The sequence below is a fragment of the Chanos chanos genome, chromosome 9 (genome assembly GCF_902362185.1).
Source record: "Chanos chanos chromosome 9, fChaCha1.1, whole genome shotgun sequence".
In the NCBI taxonomy this organism is placed as follows: Eukaryota; Metazoa; Chordata; class Actinopteri; order Gonorynchiformes; family Chanidae; genus Chanos; species Chanos chanos.
Window position 1 is genome coordinate 26,450,870 of NC_044503.1, and position 17,688 is coordinate 26,468,557.

At 41.2% G+C, this 17,688-nt stretch overlaps 1 protein-coding gene across 1 annotated transcript; it reads right to left on the reverse strand.

Annotated features, from left to right (window-relative positions):
• Window positions 1-7,367: 7,367 nt before the first annotated feature.
• tent5aa (terminal nucleotidyltransferase 5Aa) lies at window positions 7,368-8,999 on the reverse strand. Its single transcript, XM_030784870.1, has 2 exons — window positions 8,574-8,999; window positions 7,368-8,147 (listed from the first exon to the last, which is right to left on the reverse strand). Exons 1-2 carry the CDS (start codon window positions 8,997-8,999, stop codon window positions 7,368-7,370), a joined length of 1,206 nt encoding a protein of 401 aa, XP_030640730.1.
• Window positions 9,000-17,688: the final 8,689 nt, after the last annotated feature.

Sequence of the window (17,688 nt, forward strand, 5' to 3'; positions counted from 1 at the left end):
TTGTCGGTGGATTATGGTTACTGGTTTATATATTTCCAGTTGTGTAAAGGCAAATGTGACAGAGCCTCAGTTTCGTCCTCTTGAGGAGGAAAATATTCTGATGGTTTTTGCAAGAGATGGAATAGTGCTGATGTTTCTATGTCCTCACTGAATGTTCTCATTATCAATCAGTGGTCAGTTTGTGTTTTATACTGATCCTTTCAGAATAGGGTAATAGGCATCTCTTGACTTCTCTCAGTCAGGGGGCGCCTTCCGAAACTCGACCGCAACGGTAAATCTCGCCGGCAACTTCCAGCCCAACCGACCGTAGAGGGTGAGTTTTGGAGGAAGTCCCTGTTCCACACCACCGAAAGGCCCGTGAGTTCCTCCAGGCGGTCCTCCTTCCTTCTTCCCGATTCCATGAAAGTCTTCATCTGGAAAAAATGCTTCACGTTAAAGGGAGGAAAAGAGAGAAATCCCATGAAGTGGCCGGCGAGCTGAGCAGTTCACGGCTGGAAAACGCATTAAAAGGGATGAGGGAAACGAATGCTGTCGAACGCTCTGAGGTATTAACAGCACACTTCGCCAGTTCACCAATTAACTGAAAAAAAAAAAAAACAACAGCAAAAAAAAAGAGTAGCGCGCTCCAGCTAAAGTGCCTGCCAGTGTTTGCTCAGTGGTTTGACTTTGAAAATAAACTGAGTGACAGGCCCAGGAACTAACTTGTGTCTCATTCTCGTCGACTTCGTGTCATTTCGGTGGAGGTCTCTCAAGCCTCTGTCAGTTAGATGAGATACCTGCATTTAGTTGGGCCCGTGGGAATTTCATGGGATGTGGCTGGCCTCTGTTTCCTAAGAGACAGCAGGAGACACTGTGTTACCACCGATGTGCGTGTCATACGACTCTCGTCCAGGTCGGCTCCTTTTACCTCGAGTGGTCCTTACACTCATATATTTTGTAATCCGATGAAGGTTAACTGAAAAAGAAAAAAAAAAAAAAAAAGCTCATCTTTTGTCAAACTAATTATATTTTGGAGTCTGTCTTATCTAACACTTGTTGACTGCTGGCATCAAGGCACAAACTGATGCAGAGTTGAACTTAAACAGAAATGTCATTTTGTTGTAGTGCGCCTTGTGAGTTGTCTGGTTGACCTACCCGGGAAGAAACGCAAGCCACATTGTTCTCTCTGTTAATGTTGTTGTTGTTGTTGTTGTTGTTGTTGTTGTTGATGATAGCGATGGCCGTTGTGTTGATTTTTCCTGTTTGTATGTGATTTTGTATTTGTCGTTGTCTTGCTGAAAAGCCAAAGTGGGAACTTGGCCTGTATCCTGTTTGTTACTCAACACTCAGCGTTCAGGACAGTCTGACCTCTCTGACTAACACTTTTTGGAGGAGCCAGTTCACTTACAGGGTCAACATTGTATAGAAGTCTGTATACCAATATACATTGTAGTTACATAATAAAATGTAGTTATTACATATCCATATAATAATATTACATAATAAAATATATAATATGTTTTAGTTTGTCAATGATTTAATGGACTGAACCAAAAATGACACATGTCTTATGGGTATAACTGCTGACTCTTCTGTTTCACCGCATTTTGCTCTCTTCCCTTGCAGGCGTGTTGACACTGGACCTTTTTACAATGTCCTCCCAGTTACACCATAACCCATTCTTCCATACAGAATCTGTGATATCTTTCTGCCTGTACTTATGGCCTGCTTTCTTTGATTCATATCATCTGCTATTCATGGGATACCACAAACCAAAAAGGCAAGTATTAGGAGTTGATTTGTGGACAATTACTAACTCCATTGTGGGTTTTGCAGATGCGTGCTGGCAATAAAGGATATGGCTAAAATGCCCTAGTATTCAGAGAGGTTTATGTTGAGTTCAAGATCTTGGGGGCTAATGGAAGTAAAAGATGTTTGTCTTCTCTGCATGTGCATCCTCCTTCTGAAACCAAATCTACCACTGACTGGTATTTGCGACCAAAAAACACTCTGATTTAGGCATTTCTGACCAAAGCATCAGCTTCCAATCCAACTGCAAATGTTACTTAGCAAAACTCCATGTAGATGTGCACATTGATTGCTCTCAGTAAAGTATTCTTTGTTGTTCTGGTTCGTCCACATAGCCTCTTGGCACGGAGATGAGAACTAACTGTAGACTTGGTGATTTGGTAGCCTCAGGACCCTGTGATTCTCCAACTGCGCTTGTAGAAAACAGACGCTGCAGAAAGGCCGTAATGCAGTTCCTTAAGAACAAGGTCAACACAGAACTTGTATACTTAATTTTGATGTTATTGAGAAGGATGATGGTAATCATTTTGACACAGTTAAAAAAAAAAACAAAAAAAACAGACACACACACAAAAAACAAACAAGCAAAACAATATCGCTTGACTGATGTTTAAGTAATGTTCAAATGGAGCAGATAATGTGGCTTGCGATTAATGTTCTTTATGTTACAGGCTGTCCTTTTTTTTAAAAAAAAAAATATTTATCAAAGGTGACGGTAATTTTCAAAGAACCATATCTCACTAAGGGGAATTTTATCTTTCATCAGTGTGTGTGTGTGTGTGTGTGTGTGTGTGTGTGTGTGTATGTATGTGTGTGTGTGAGAGAGAGAGTTGGGTTTAAACTAGACTGTCAGATACCACCTCGTTACTGGGCTCGCAAGCTGTGAGTATAGCTTGAGTCACAGAGATAATATCCTTATCAGTCAGTCTATATATAGAACAACTTTCTTAGCGCACTCCGTATTGCTTCTCTGTTCTTTCTTAATTTTGAATCAAACTGCTCCGTTTTTGCTGTTATCCATTTTTGTAACTTTGAAAGATTTAAATTCATTCACAAACCGAATTAAGGATCAGATTCATTCTGAACTTACACTGAAACAAAAAAACGATCTCCACTCCAAAACGGTGGATTAGTCACTGATAAAAGACGCTAACGTGCACGCAGCCGAACAGAAACTAGGACACCGAATCACTGGTGACCCAGACTGCTGCGCTTATGACGGACTCCCCCGTCTTAGTCAAATCTACCTTAGTTTACCAATGTCCGTCCTCACAACCGCACGGTAAAAATAACCCAGAAACTGTCGTAAACGGTAACAATTTCGAGCAAATGCCAATTTGGTATGTTTATAAAACCGTGTCAGTTCGAGCTTTTCAAACGCCATTACCACTGTGCTCGCTGTTTTTCTCCCCTATATGTAATTACCTTATTTCCTTTTGGTGGCAGTGATGTCACAAACTGTGCCAGTGGCTCTGGTCATCCGCTGTTTTCTATTCAGCTTTAGTCTGTCTATCAAAAGTTGTACTTTTTAGTGTCGTGTGCTTGGAGAGAGAATTTGATGAGCAGGCAAAGATATTCACAGCTGAAAGGCTCTTTTTTAATGGAGGCAAATCCCTCACATTCAGCCAACAGCTATTTCTGGCAGCAATAGCGGCAGCGGCAGCAGGACGACTCCCTGTGCATTCTGGCTGGACCGGGCGGCTCTTACGGGACCCAGCCAGGACTTTTCCTATGTGTGGAACTGGAAACTCATCTGAAAGCCGCTAAAATGTCTAGCCACTATGACAACGTCCAGATCGAACGAAAAAAAAAAAAAGAAGTCCAAAAGAGACTCAGTCTCGACTAGTCAGATCCTTGACAACGAAAGAAAACCCACACTGAACTGATTAAATAACTACTGAAAAGAACGACATTGGTTAGTGTAACCGTTACACATTTTCTCTGAGTTTTTAATCACAATGTGTTACATTATGTGTATTTTGAGTGGATTTTCTTTTTTCTTCCATCAGTTTTGACTTTTTATAAGAAAAGAGACTGACATTAAAAGTGAGGTTTTTCAGAATTTAATGAAAACAACAACCTTTAATCTTCGACCCACTGGACACATTTTTTTTAACAACATCTGTAAATAAACTGATCAGCAAAAAACAATCTTTAGCAACCTGACCACAGACTTCAAAAAGCAGTGTGACATTTGGAGCATCTAGTACATTTATTAAAAGAGAGAGTGAGAGAGAGAGAGAGCGAGAGTGAGAGAGAGAGAGAGAGAGAGAGAGAGAGAGAGAGAGAGAGAGAGAGAAACAAAAAAAGCTATCACTCTCTCCATTATTAGAAGTTGATATATAAATGGCGGTTCAGGTGTGCATGCAATACCACTGATTCATCAATCATCTGCTAGGAAACACTTGCTAGGCAACACTGCCAGGCAACAGCGCACTAGCTCATATGACTTCACCAGAGTGAGTGGATAAAACCAGGATCCACAGGATATTTTCAATCTGTACAATGAAAACAGAGCTAGAAACTGAAAACAATTGTAGGATATCAGATAATATCTTTGAAATATCTGCTTGGAAAGAAAAAAATGAGGAAGAGAGAGAGAGAGAGAGAGAGAGAGAGATAGAAAGCTTTGCTAGCAGTGGAACACTGAAGCTTCAGTTTACATCAGACACACACTTCATAGCCTGTGAACAGGTAAGTCCCCTTCCACCCTCTGACCCCAAAAGCACCTCTCTCTCTCTGTTTCTTTTTCCTTCCCTTCTTACTTACTCATCTGTCTGCTTCAGATGGGCCACGTGTAGGAGAGGTGCCAGTAGCCCTGAATGCTGTCCTGGCAAAACGACCCTGGTCAATCAGAAAAGGTGGGAGGGAAGAAAAAAAATCTGCTTCAAACGCAAACCTGACAAACCGAGGAGAGTCCCTGTACACCCCCCCCCCCCCTGACAGGACCAGTTCACATGACTGCCAATCTATCAAAAAAAACAAAACAAATCCAAACCTGCCTGTCTGTGACATCTTACTCCTCATGCTGATGAGAGACTATTCCTGTATTTTGTACTTTTGTTTTCAATTAGCAAACATTTTTTCTTTTGGGGGGGGGGGGGGGGGGGTTAACAAGATGTTGTTTTTAAGCCATTCACATATCTAACAGTGACAACTATGCAGTTCCACCACAGTTTAATAATGACTTAGTTAACGGGTCAATTAAGTAAACAACAGTAACAATACACAGTGATTTAGCAATGCACTGAAGAACCCCCCCCCCCCCCCCCCCCCCATGAAAAGATTAGTCATTTTTTTTGCATTGTGTTCTCGCCATAAGATTTGGGATTTCCCACGGATTTTGTCTCTCCTTCCCTCTCTCACCATCTTGCTCTCGATCTTCTCCTTTTAATATCTATTTCTCTAACTAGGTCATTTACAACAATGACAGAGGCGAGTTTCATCAAAAAATATTTTTGGTAGAAGATAAACCACTTCACCAGCTGCACCCATTTCCCCAGCCCTCCCTTTCCATTTGCCTCTTCGGCCCCTGTCTAGCTCTCTTTCACACGTTTTCTTCCTCCGCCCCTCCCCTCTTTCTTTTAGCTATCTCTCCCTCAAGCATGAATATCTGTGTGCCACGGTCAAACTCAGCTTCCCCTATTCCCTATTAATCACTGCTCAGGCTGACACCCTGTAAACGTTTATCTAACGTTAGGGTAACGTTAGGTTGACACTGGGTCAATGTTCAATACATAGTATGTAGTATGGTTGCACCTTAAGAAAGGGCAAGCAGGAACACCGGGGGGGGGGGGGGGGTTCTGCTTCAGCGGTAGCTGAGGAATTCCCAGCTAGGGTGTTACTGCAAATAGTGTCTCACCATCAGAGGTATCTCAGCAAATACGGTCTATCAGAGCTGCAGAGGAACACACACATTCTCTCACACACACACACACACACACACACACACCCTCCCCTCTCTCTCTCCCTGTTAAATAAGATGGCTCTTTGTCTAAAGCTCAGACTATCTTTCATAAACCTCCCCTCTCACCTGCCACAGGCTTTAAGTCCATTTGCTTTCTATATGAGGCCAGCGCAGCAGTTAACAAAATGAAAATCGCAACCCATAATGAGCTCATTCAAACTTAAAGAAAAACAAACAAACAAACAAACAAAAAAACATGCCTTGCTCTTCAGTGAGTAGTACATATCTGCAGCATTTGCCCTCCAAATATAACATAAAAAAAGCAATCAACAAACCATCTTGCTTAATTTTCATACTTGTATACAGTAAGACTTTTCAGTCAGCAGAGTCAATCTGACAAGAACTCTTGGACACTGTGTGACAATAAATTAAGAGACAGGTTATGTGGCTTATGCATTTTTTGACTATTTGTTTCTACTGTAATATTCAAAGTATCTATATGAAAGCACCACAAGATCTTGAGACAATCAGTTACATTAACTCTTCACTCTACTGAGTAATTCAGTTAACCTTATCTATAATAAGGGCTGAACTCCTTCTATCAAAATGACATTGCAACTGATTGTTAAAATCAAGATTTAGCACATACATTCAGAAGATTTTTTTTTTTAGTCCTGTTGTCATTTCCCATGATTATGAACAAATTAGATCTATTTCACAAAACAAACAAACAAACAAAGCGTTCCCTTCCAACCATGATTTGGCATTAGGCACTTAGAATGCATCTTCACATATACAAATATTGACAGCATTACCAGTTTGTTTTTAATTCCACATTTGGGTATTTTTTTCTCTCTTTAAAAAAAAAAAAATTTTTTCAAAATCTTTGGTTTTGTAAACACATATTATGGTAAATATCATCCCTTCTCTGGCAGAGATGTGTTTTTTCTTTTTTTATCTCTCTCTCACCAGCACATGTGACAAAAACCTCAACACTCACTCGTACCGACAACAAAGTGAAAACACGAGTTGAGTTAATGACCTTAATCTGTCATTCTGTCATTGCCCTGTGCACATCTAAATGCTAACCGTACACCTGCAAGAAGCAAAACAAAAGTGTCTCGACACAGACAGCCAAAGATGGGAGTCCCCCCCTTAGCACAGCACTTACAAAGCCATCCATTTGGTCCTTCTAACTGTTTAAAGTCTGGTCTCTTCTGTTTGTGAAAGCATCACGCCGTCAAAGTCAGTTTCTGTTGCAGGAGTTTAACTACTTGCATTGTTGAGAACTTCTCTAAGCTCCTCCTCAAAGCTGGGCATTGTAAGGGTGAACCCCCCTCCCCATAAAAAAAACAAAAAAAACAAAAAAAAAAAACAAAGAAGTTGCATTGGCAAGGCTGTGATTGGAACCATCTCATGATAGAGAAGAACCACTTGTGAAGCATTTAAGACAGACTTCACAGAATATGAAAACCAACTGCCTTAATTTTTTTTTTTTTAGAATGCTTTGATGCAAAGTGCATGGGGCTCTCTCAATTCAGAAGGAGACAGGAGACCATAGTTTTCTGTCTCATGTGAATAAAACCACAGGGCTTACTTTAAAAAAAAATGATTCAGCTCCTGCAGAGAAAAGGATCTCATTCTGTTTCAACCTTTTTTTTTGGTCATGTGTTCAGTTGCAAGGGAGCCAGGTGGAGTACGCATGTTGCTGGCAAGCAAACACTGGTTGCACCTGGGCAATGTAATAGTTACTGAAGTTGCCGTCTGCTACGTATGGGGCAGGCTGGTAGTAGCAGGTGACGTTAGCAACGTTCGGAATGACATTCTGTTCTGCCAGCACGCGCACTGCGAGCATAGCGATGAGACCTAACGTCTGCCGCCTCTCGTGTCCCATTAGGCAAACCGTGCTCTCATTGACTACCCTGTGTAGTGTCATCAGGTAGTCATATTTACGGTCCTCCAGACCCACAAAATGGTTCTGGAGGTATGACTCCAATTTGCGCTGCTGTTCGTTAATATCTGAAAAGTCGATGAAGAAGCGCGAGCACATGTAGCGCTGAAGCGATTTCATATCTGTCTCGGAAGCGGCCCTAAAGCCCCGCACAAGCAGGTGACAGTACTTGAGCAGACCACCACCTCGGATTTCTTCGGGGTTACGTGTGCAGATGACTTTGTTACGCAAGTGGTCCAAAGCAGCGCCAAAGTCCCCATACACGCTCTCGCCAATTATGGTCGGGTGAAAGGTTTGTGCCATGGGATTTTCAGAGCACTCATAGAAGAGAAGCAGTGAGTCGAGTTTGATCTGGAAAGAGTCAACGCTGAACTCGAACTGCCGCCGCAGGGAGTCCACAAACTTGAGCTCCACGTTTTTGCCTCTGTTATTGGACAGGGAGATGAGACTCCAGCGGTCTGAGTCATTGCACACTTTAACCATCTTCTGCACATAAGCTTCCTGAGTGGTAAAGAAAACACAAGAGAATGACATATAGTGCAACCAGAGTATATGATTGAGGATAAAAGTGTTCGCCTTTGCACTTTTCATCATTTCTACTGTATTTAACGAGTTATGTGGACCAAGTTCCTGTTCTAATGTCTTCTCTCTTTGCGAGATCTAAAGCCTAGGGAAATGCAGGATCGGTTTTAAATTGGTTTAGCGCAATCCTCTTACTTATAGAAAACCAACATTTTACTATCAGTAAACTTGTCTAATTACATTTTGAAACCGTCTCGTGAGCAACGCCCCGTTAGACTGTAGGGAATTATTTGCAGTGACTGAGTAGACATTGTTATTGATAAAACAGTGTAAACAATATGAACCTTTGAAGATAAAACAAATAAAGAATAAATATCTATGTATATTTTAACGGGCCAAACCTACCTTTAAGGTTAAGGGTGTGATTTTTTCCTTGTTTACTCCCTCGGGTAAAAAATCTAAGAGACAATCTAGAACTATATCCTTGACTATCTGAAATTCCATCTCGCCTTTCAGATCAGCACAAAATATGAGGTCAAGGTCCTTGTACCCCAATCCACTGTCTTCATGAAGAACATGGCTTGCAGCAGAACCGTTGAGACGTACATCTCTCACGTTGATCTGTTTCTCTTCCATGCGAGTTCGCACTACTTTGACTATTTGTCGGGGTTTCATCTCCAAAGTAGGGAAATTGCCCCGTCCGTGAATCGGTATAGTCTCGGTCATAATGCTGTCCAGACGCTGTACTTGCTCCCAGCTAAGAACACTGAAACTGCATCTTTCGGTACAACTACCCTGCATATTAGGAACAACACAATCGTCCTCGGCCATAGTTAGGAGTAAATGCGAAAAAACCGTAAACTTAAGAGTTTGATCTTGACAAATGCCTATGTTAAGTGCTGTAAAGCAATGGCAGGACTGTCGCTTAAAAATATAACTTCAACCGCATCAGTAATAACCAACGTGCAACTTCATGGTGTCGCAGTTTTAAAAAGAAAAAGTCAGTTAGGTGAACGAAAATTCGAAAAGTTGCATTTGTAAACTGTGTCAGCAAATCCAGTAGACTTCAACGCGGGAGGTGTAAGAGAAAGAAAACTGTGTAGAGACACTCCACAGCTCGCCGTTTATTTCTGTGTCTCTGTTTGTCGTTTTAAGAGCGTCACATATTCCTCCTGCAGTTTCTACAATGTAAGTGTAATTCTGCTGATCGTAGTATCGTATTGGTTTGTGTACTAGGGGTTTCTCTGAAGTTCCGCCTGTGACTCCATCGCCCGAGGGCACGCCTATCAATTTGCATGAATATTCCACTTGCGCTTGGCACGTTCCGCAGAGAGCCTCTTTACTGTCCAGAGAATTTCATGCTAAATATTGTCAAATATTCTTTGCTCACTTTAGTAGCGAAGAAATCACGTGTGCTGAAACAGACGTTGCACGTCAGCATACTAGAAGACTAACACAACTGCCTAAAGTCGCTCTTCAAAACGTGCTTTAGAATATACCCCGACATTTCGTATCCTACAGACCAATAAAATATCGCTGAAAGTCTGTGGTTTCTCTTAACGACACCCTGCGTCAGCTTGGCTCACTGTCAGGTAGGCAATGCCAAATGAGTTCTGTCTAGCCCCTTACCCACTGAGTACTGGACAGCTTGAGTGACAACTGCCTTTACCAATGGTAATTAGATTGTAAGTAGAAAAAAACAATGCCCCCCCCCCCCTACTGAATACCTTTTTGTTTGAGCGTTTCTAGGAAGAACTGGGACTGAGAAAAATACAACGTATCGTTGCATTATTTTACATGTTCGATACTGCGAAAAATTTGTGAATATTAAAGTGTTAGCAGAATTACATTTAACCCGAAGTAGGGATGATAACGTAGCATTCAAAAATACAGATAAAATGACATGACAACAGTCATGTCGCTAGTATTACTACAACTATAATGACAGTTATGATTAGGCTCAACCAACTAAGCTTGCCTCAAGCATCCTCTTAGGCAAACTATCCAAAACTGATAGAGAAGCAGTTCTATGTGACACGTTTTGACGTTTTTATGTTGCCCTCTAGAGGCGTACCCTACTAAAAAGTGTTTTCATTATTGCTGCAGCAGGGTATACGGTACCTATCATGTCCTCTAAAAACCAGTTTGGTTTAGGCTGCAGCCTACTTGACATACCCCTCAGCGTACTTCGGTTGTGAAATTAAGTCAAATTATTGCCATTATTTACTTTGATATTTGAGTCACTTGTGACTGGGAAGCACATTAACTTCATGTACATACGAATTCTTCATCCATTCTAAATGGCCTCTAAATAACACTGCACCAAAGTACCGCCGTGAACTAAGCCAGGAAACACTATCATCACTTTTAACCCTGAAAAATTTACAATGGAGTTGTTTGTTTAATTGGCTGTTGCGAGGTATGTATAGGATAGATGTAATGGGAAGGAAAAAACGAGATCTGTTGCAAATGAATAAGAACAGGAGTCTGCATATGATGGTGCGATGAATTTTTTTTTCTTTTTGCCCACACACACACAAAAAAACAGCAGAAGTGCAAGTCTCTTGTTGAAACAGGCCTGTCTCTCGTGTCTCGTCCAGCCTAGGGTTGTAAACACTATGTGAGAGGGGTGTTACGGAACTGAGCCAGCAACAGCAGTGGCAACAGCAACAGAAGCAGTAGAATGTCACTGTTGAAGACTGTAACTACACTCAGTTAGGAGGGAAAGAGACGTCACCACGGTATTTTGGCAACGGCAAAAAGACGTTTTTGTTTCACTTCGTATGTGAGGACACCCCCCGCCCCCCCCCCCCCCCCCACCCACCCATCCCTTCCCAGTATTCATCACGTGGCCAGTTTTATTTGTTCCAGAGAGACCGAATCAAAGGGGTTGATTGTAAGCAGTGCATGCTGGGTGTGGGGATGGGGCATTGGGGGGGGGGGGGGGGGGGGGTCAAGCATGCAGACCTGGTAGCAATGTCAGGGTGGGGCAGCTGTCACTCAAGATCTATCATTGAGCACAAAGCCCTGCGTCACTGCAGCCGCCTATTCCTTCAAATCCAGCTTATCCAATTTACCCTAACACAGCCTTAGCAACAGATAGGAGAGAACCAGCACGTCCACAATTACTACTGGAAGAAATTCACAGAACTTATTTCTGTCCAAGGGTTCTAATGCTGACCATCGAACATGGCTTAAATGACCTGCGCATCCGACCGTAGTCAAAAACAAATCCCCTGGAACCAGACGTCTTCTCAATCAGAAGTGAGTGTTTTGGTGAGCACAACTTAACTTTTGTCATAATCCTTTTAATCTCATTCAGTCAGAAAACACATAGCATACTAATTCCAAGATAAAAAATCATGCGTGATCTCAAACTCACAGTCTGCAGGAACATCACGAATTATACTCTGTCTAGAGACAAGGCCTCTGAACCTCCTGTAATAAAAATCTGTTTTATAGTCACAAAGAGATCATTTCTGAGGAACTCCACAGAAGGCAACCTGGAAACTTAAGGATGATAAACCAAGACAAGTCCAAGGGTCCCCCCCAGCCAGGAGGCTAACGGGACTGGTCAATTTTGGAGCACAAAAATTCTGCATCGCCACGCCATCAACTAAGACTTATTAAAACTTTTTACTCTCTCTCTCTCCCTCTCTACAATTCACAACCTTTACTTAAACAGAAGCTGAAACTACTATTTTAGCAATAAACAACAGCGTACGTTTTCTGGACTCATATCTTAACTTGAAATGTTCATATGTAATAGACTGTTTGCATTGTATGACTTAGGTCGATATCCAGCCATTTGTCATTTTTATGAAGAGAAAAAAAGAAAGAAGTGGAAGGAGAAATTGCACACTAAAAGTGGTATTAATTTAAAGAGACTTTCCCTCCTCACATTTCTGCCTCCAGGAACTACAGTTCCTTTCACTGGCCTATCACCAATATTCCATCCAGATTTCTCTGAATCTGTTGGTGCATTTTAATCGTAAATAATTTGACTAAATCTCTGTTGGATTGGATGTCAGTCTTTCAAATTTTCCTCTAGTGCTGTAGTTCTATATTTTGTTCACAGATGTCTGGTATTGCAAACATTTTTCTGATATCTGGTCTTTACTGATGGGGAAATAACGGACAAAACCACTTGGCCAATAGATTTCCTGTTATGGAGCATTGTAAGAGAAATAGCAAGAGCATCTCAAGTGCTCTAAGAGAACAACAAAAATGATTAAGTATTTTAAAGTGGTCCGGTCAATAGGATTATATTAAATAAGATTAAACAGGATTACAAAACTTGCCTTTTCTGTTTAAGTGCATTCCAGTCCCTGTGATGTGCAAAGAGAATTACAAACATACATCAAAATTTGTTTGAGAGAAATAAAAAAAAAAAAAAGATGTGCCATTGCGGGACAGGCTGCAAAAACAACCCATGACTTTTCTCTTTCACGGGGTCCTCTCAAACTCAAAACCCCCATCTTTTCTGCTCTCCTCTTTCGGCCCTGACTGGAATTCCAGGTGTGGTACATTAGTTTTGTCCTGTTGGACTGACGGATCATGCTGTGAAGTCACAGTTAGTTTTGGGACAGGGATAGCTTGGGCAATTAGCCAGAATGAGATTTCCAGCGCTGTGGGTCATTTATTTTGACCCCTGTGATAAAACCACTGCAGAATCGATCAAGGTAAGAAAGGGTTATACAGGGTCACCAAAGACATGGAGAAAAATAATGTAACTATTATACTCGCAACTCAATAAATTAGCAAGGTCTTTTTTTTTTTTCTTTTTTTTTTTTAAACATAACGGCGGCTGTACGATGCTATGTCTTAGCAGGCCAAAGCTACCAGAGCTCTGTCACTGAGACAGATAGAGGAACACATCTGGATCCTTTGGGAAGCTCTCAATCTGTTTGGTTATGGGGTGTTTGCAATAGATCTGACAGATGCAGCTTCAGGAACTTTTAGAGAAGAACAGCACTGTTGCTTATGTGTTTGAGGTAAGTGATTGGTGTAGCAGATATTCTCTTAGCTGTGAATTCACTCTCTGCTCTGACTATCGTGCCAGTTCTGAACTAAAATCAAGAATCTCGATTCTCTTACTCAGATTATGGGTTACGCTCTTCCAAGTGTGTCCGTTCAAGAGATCGGCTATCTCAATCAACCACTTCCACCAATTCTCTCACTTTGTGTGTTATGGCCTAAATGGACTGCGGAATTAATATACCTTGAAATCACTGCTAATGAAGTTTAATGAGATGATTTTGAATCAAAGGTCCTCCACTCTTTTTTATTAGCTCGCTGTTCCTCATGTTGCAGAGGAGAAGAAACAGATTTAAAGACTGAAAAAGAGAGTCGGAGGAACCCCCGGTAAGGTTCGAAGAACTGAATTCTCATGACTTCGTTTGTGACAGTCGCAGCCCAGCCACGCATCAGTACTCACACTTCAACTGTGCAAACCATGCGTTCTGCACGTTGAACCTTCGAACCAAATGGTCACTTGGCTACTTGACAGAGCGTGCAGCCCAGCACGTGGTCAAAGAGATCACTACCGCGAAAGGTGTGCTGGATCAGTGACGTAAGTAAGTCACGTTACGGGCACGCTTATTACTAAAAGCAGCGCGTAAACGAGGAAAGAGCACCGGTGTAATCCACGCTAACTGGCTTCAGGACCTGCTAAATGAGATCATGACTGGCCTTGGCTTCCTGTTTGCTATACAGAGACGGGCTAAGAACTTAGAGAGGTCTTATACCACCGGGTTTTTCAGGACCACTGAGTTGAAGTTACTTATCAAAGAGTTAAGACATATTGACTCTCTGCTCCTGGAAAAGGTGAAAGTTACAGATTCATTACCATTCTTGTAATCTCTGACAAAGTCAGTTAGCTTTGCTCATGTTAGAGTACTGGTACAGTGAAAGATAAGCTTAATTTATGCAAGAGCTTTGACGTGGGTTTTATTTGTGTGGGAAGGGAAAGGAAGCCTGTAACAGTCTGGTTTTGCAGCGTTTATAATCAACTTATGATGCTATGGAAAGTACAGTGCCCAAGAGACTACCACAAATCTTTGCTGAACATTGTGAGAATTCACCCTCCCCATCACAAAATAAAGAAAAGATTTATCGATGAAGCACAGTACTGATTTCTGCAAGCTAACCAGTAAAAGGTAAAAGTCAGAACACACACATCACACATCATCTCAACTGGCATAAGCTGTGTAAACCGGGACGGGACCCACATACAGGTAAATACCAAAATACAGGAATTACCAACATACAGTCTTGAAATGAAGTCCCAAGAACAGACTTGGTGTGCCTTAATGTTGATTCTGTGAGAGTCTACAGCTATGTTTGATAAGTGCAGCACTATTATTGTTCTTTTGTTCTTTGAAAAGACATCATAGCATTTGATGTTTTGTTAACGGTGGTGAATAGCACTATTTAGAATCTCTCATAGATGTTCAGCGAAGTTGGGACAAGGAGACTTGTTAATAACGTTTTCAACGTCTCAAATCATTCAATGAGCACTTGGGCCCTGTGGGTGGCATTATCATACCAAAAGAGACCACCCTTGAATGGGGAAAACATTTTATTACTCTTCTGCTTCTTTTACTTAAGGTTGGAGACAAACACTTATACTCAGGATGGCTAATTTGGAGTGAACTGATTCTTAGGTGCTTGTCTGTTTGTCGCACCTTAGGCAATACAGGAGAAAGGCACGAGTCAGCGAGTATGGACTTTCAACCACAGCTGTCCCTAGTTGATTTTTCTTTCTTTCTTTCTTTCTTACACTCCCGTGCCACTACTATCCTAACCATTATTCTTTGTGAAACATCGGCAAAGTGAATAGTCTTCCTCACTGAAGCTTCTGTCAGATGCATTTGAGTAATCATCTTCTCTGTCAAATTACCTGACATTTCTATCTCAAACCATAGTCTTGAAAAAGGTTATGTCTGCCCAACATTTCCATACATGACCCTAGGCACTACGTTGCATACGCACGAAGTGTTCGGCACAAGCCATTTACAATGTCATGTGTGTACCATATAACATTGTTTTGTTTTGATTAAAACACAACTTATTGTTATTGCTTTCTGTGAGCACTTATAGATGTCAGGAGTAGTGGTGATTTCTACTGGTTGGCTGTATTTCCTTTCAAATGACTGTCATCTTTGTTGTTTTTAGTATGACTTCCTTTTGTTTCTAGAAGAACAGATTTTTTTCTTGTTGTCGTTGCTGTTGTTTTTACATTTGTAATATACCACCCGCGTCCTTTTTTTTAGTCCGACACAACTATCCTCTCCTGTCTTCCCTAATCTGTCTTTCTGTCTTCCTGGCAGTGTTGAATGCAACGGGTAAAAAGCTGTTGGGAAGGACTGGTGGCAAAATGATCAGGATATAGAATCGCAGAAATTCTCCTATTATTATTTTCCCTTTTCTTTCTTTCCCTCTTTTCTTCTTTTGCCCTCACATATCTGAGAATGCTTGTCTTGGAGCATTTCTTCTCAAAAATCTGTACTGTTGTACTCATACGTTTGTATTAGGAGTTTTCTTAAACAGTCATACATCTTCCACAGTCACAATGACGAAAGAGCCTCATATCTGTGAGCTGCAGTGTCATCCCTCTGTCTTTACAGTAAAATGAATATTCTCCATGTGATATATGATATATATATATATATATATATATATATATATATATACACACACATATAGTGTGTGTGTGTGTGTGTGTGTGTGTGTCTCTGTGTGGTGACTGGGATGGAGGAGTTGTTGTACTCTTATCTTCCTTTCCTCACAAACGTGACAGACTCCCGTGGTATTTTGATCTTTCTCGAGGGCAGTGACCACCTCTCTAAAAAGGTGTGAATGCTGACGGATACATTCCGACTCTGAGGAGTGGGTACAAGTTCCTGCAGCTCTCCGTCTTCTTTTATAAGTTGAACAACGTTAAATCATCTAATTATCTATTACATGCAATGACGGTAATCATGGAATCAAGGAATGATTAGCGCTTGCACATTTTCGTATGTGGAAAACACATTAATTTCACATACTTTACTTACTGCAAGCTTCCATTTAAATCGTGTAAACTGAGTATGGAGGAACTACGCACAATGTGTCCTGGTTCCCGATTTTTAAACCACGCATAAAAAGTCGGTATTTATAGGCTCTAAATTTGGTATGAAATTGTGCATATCAAGTCCATGCAAAGCCTTTGCACCTTTTAGAGGCAATGCGCCATTATCTCGAGAGCCTTTACTTTTCTTTTCCACACGAACAACAGCCTTTAAACGTGTATATCAAGGTTTAATCATGTAAACCTAATATAAAGCTCTTGACTTGGACTAGAACAGAGGAACACGTCTAGAAAAGACGTGCTAGACAGGCCACTAGCTTACTCCATCAACACCAATTTGATGCTTAAGCAATTTCGTATGTTGTCTTACCGGAACTTTTCTTTGATAAGCGTTTCTAAATTTTTCTAACGTTTCATTGTGGTAACGACAGCATTACACAGCGCTGTCTGGCTCAGGACTACGCAAAAGTTTTAATAGACAAAGGTTAACAGTGAGACTATTTGAAGAGTTCTTCCTCCATTAATATCTTTCATAATTAAAGGGGCGCATTCTCCTATACGCGACTGTCATAGACATCTAAGTGACCTAACTCACCTCGTTTCAACCCTGCGGGACGATTTTTCCTCTCACTAATAGAGAAAACTAAGTAATTTTCATTCTCTGCAACGGTTTAACATCAGAATCCCGAAACGGCAACGCTTCCGTAATTAAATCCGGTTAAGGCGCTTCATCAAGACGCACTTTTTATGGAAGGGGTGGGTCATGTCGTTCGCTCTCGCCGATGCAGAGTTTTAATTACTTAATGATGCTCTTTTCATGCAAAAGAAAGGATCCATTAGAGAGGAGAGGTGCTAACTTCAACGATAGAGGTCCCATTTATTAACACGAGATGAGCTAAATAAATGTAAAAACAGACAACGCTTTCCCCTAACGACTCGGGAAGACAGGTTTGTGCGTTATTGGCGTGCAAGCACCGAGGACTGTTCTGAGTTCATTTTCATGTCTCCTGAAGATAAACGTGAGCAAACTTTCTATGTTCGTACTGAAGCACATAATGTAAGATGTAAACCAGCATTCCTTTAATTACATTTCTGGCCCTTGATATAAACAAAAAAAAGGGGAGAGAGAGGGAGAGAAAGCGAGAAGGACACCAACATTATTCCACACAAGTTCTTTAATGCATGCCGCAGAGATCATCCCCCAACACCCAAACCACAAAAAAAGAAAAGAAAAAAGAAAAGAAAAGAAAAGAAAAGAAAAAGAAGCTATAAGAAGCCAGGGGTTTTGTGTTGTTTAGCTGTCATACCAAGTACATATTTCAATTCCAGTGAAGAAAGGGAAAAACAAAACAGCTAATGGAGCCAGTCCAGTGGGAAGCCAGAAGGTGTGTGTGTGTGCTTCTGTGTGTGTCCGTGTGTGTCTGAGTGTGTGTGTATGCCTCTGTGTGT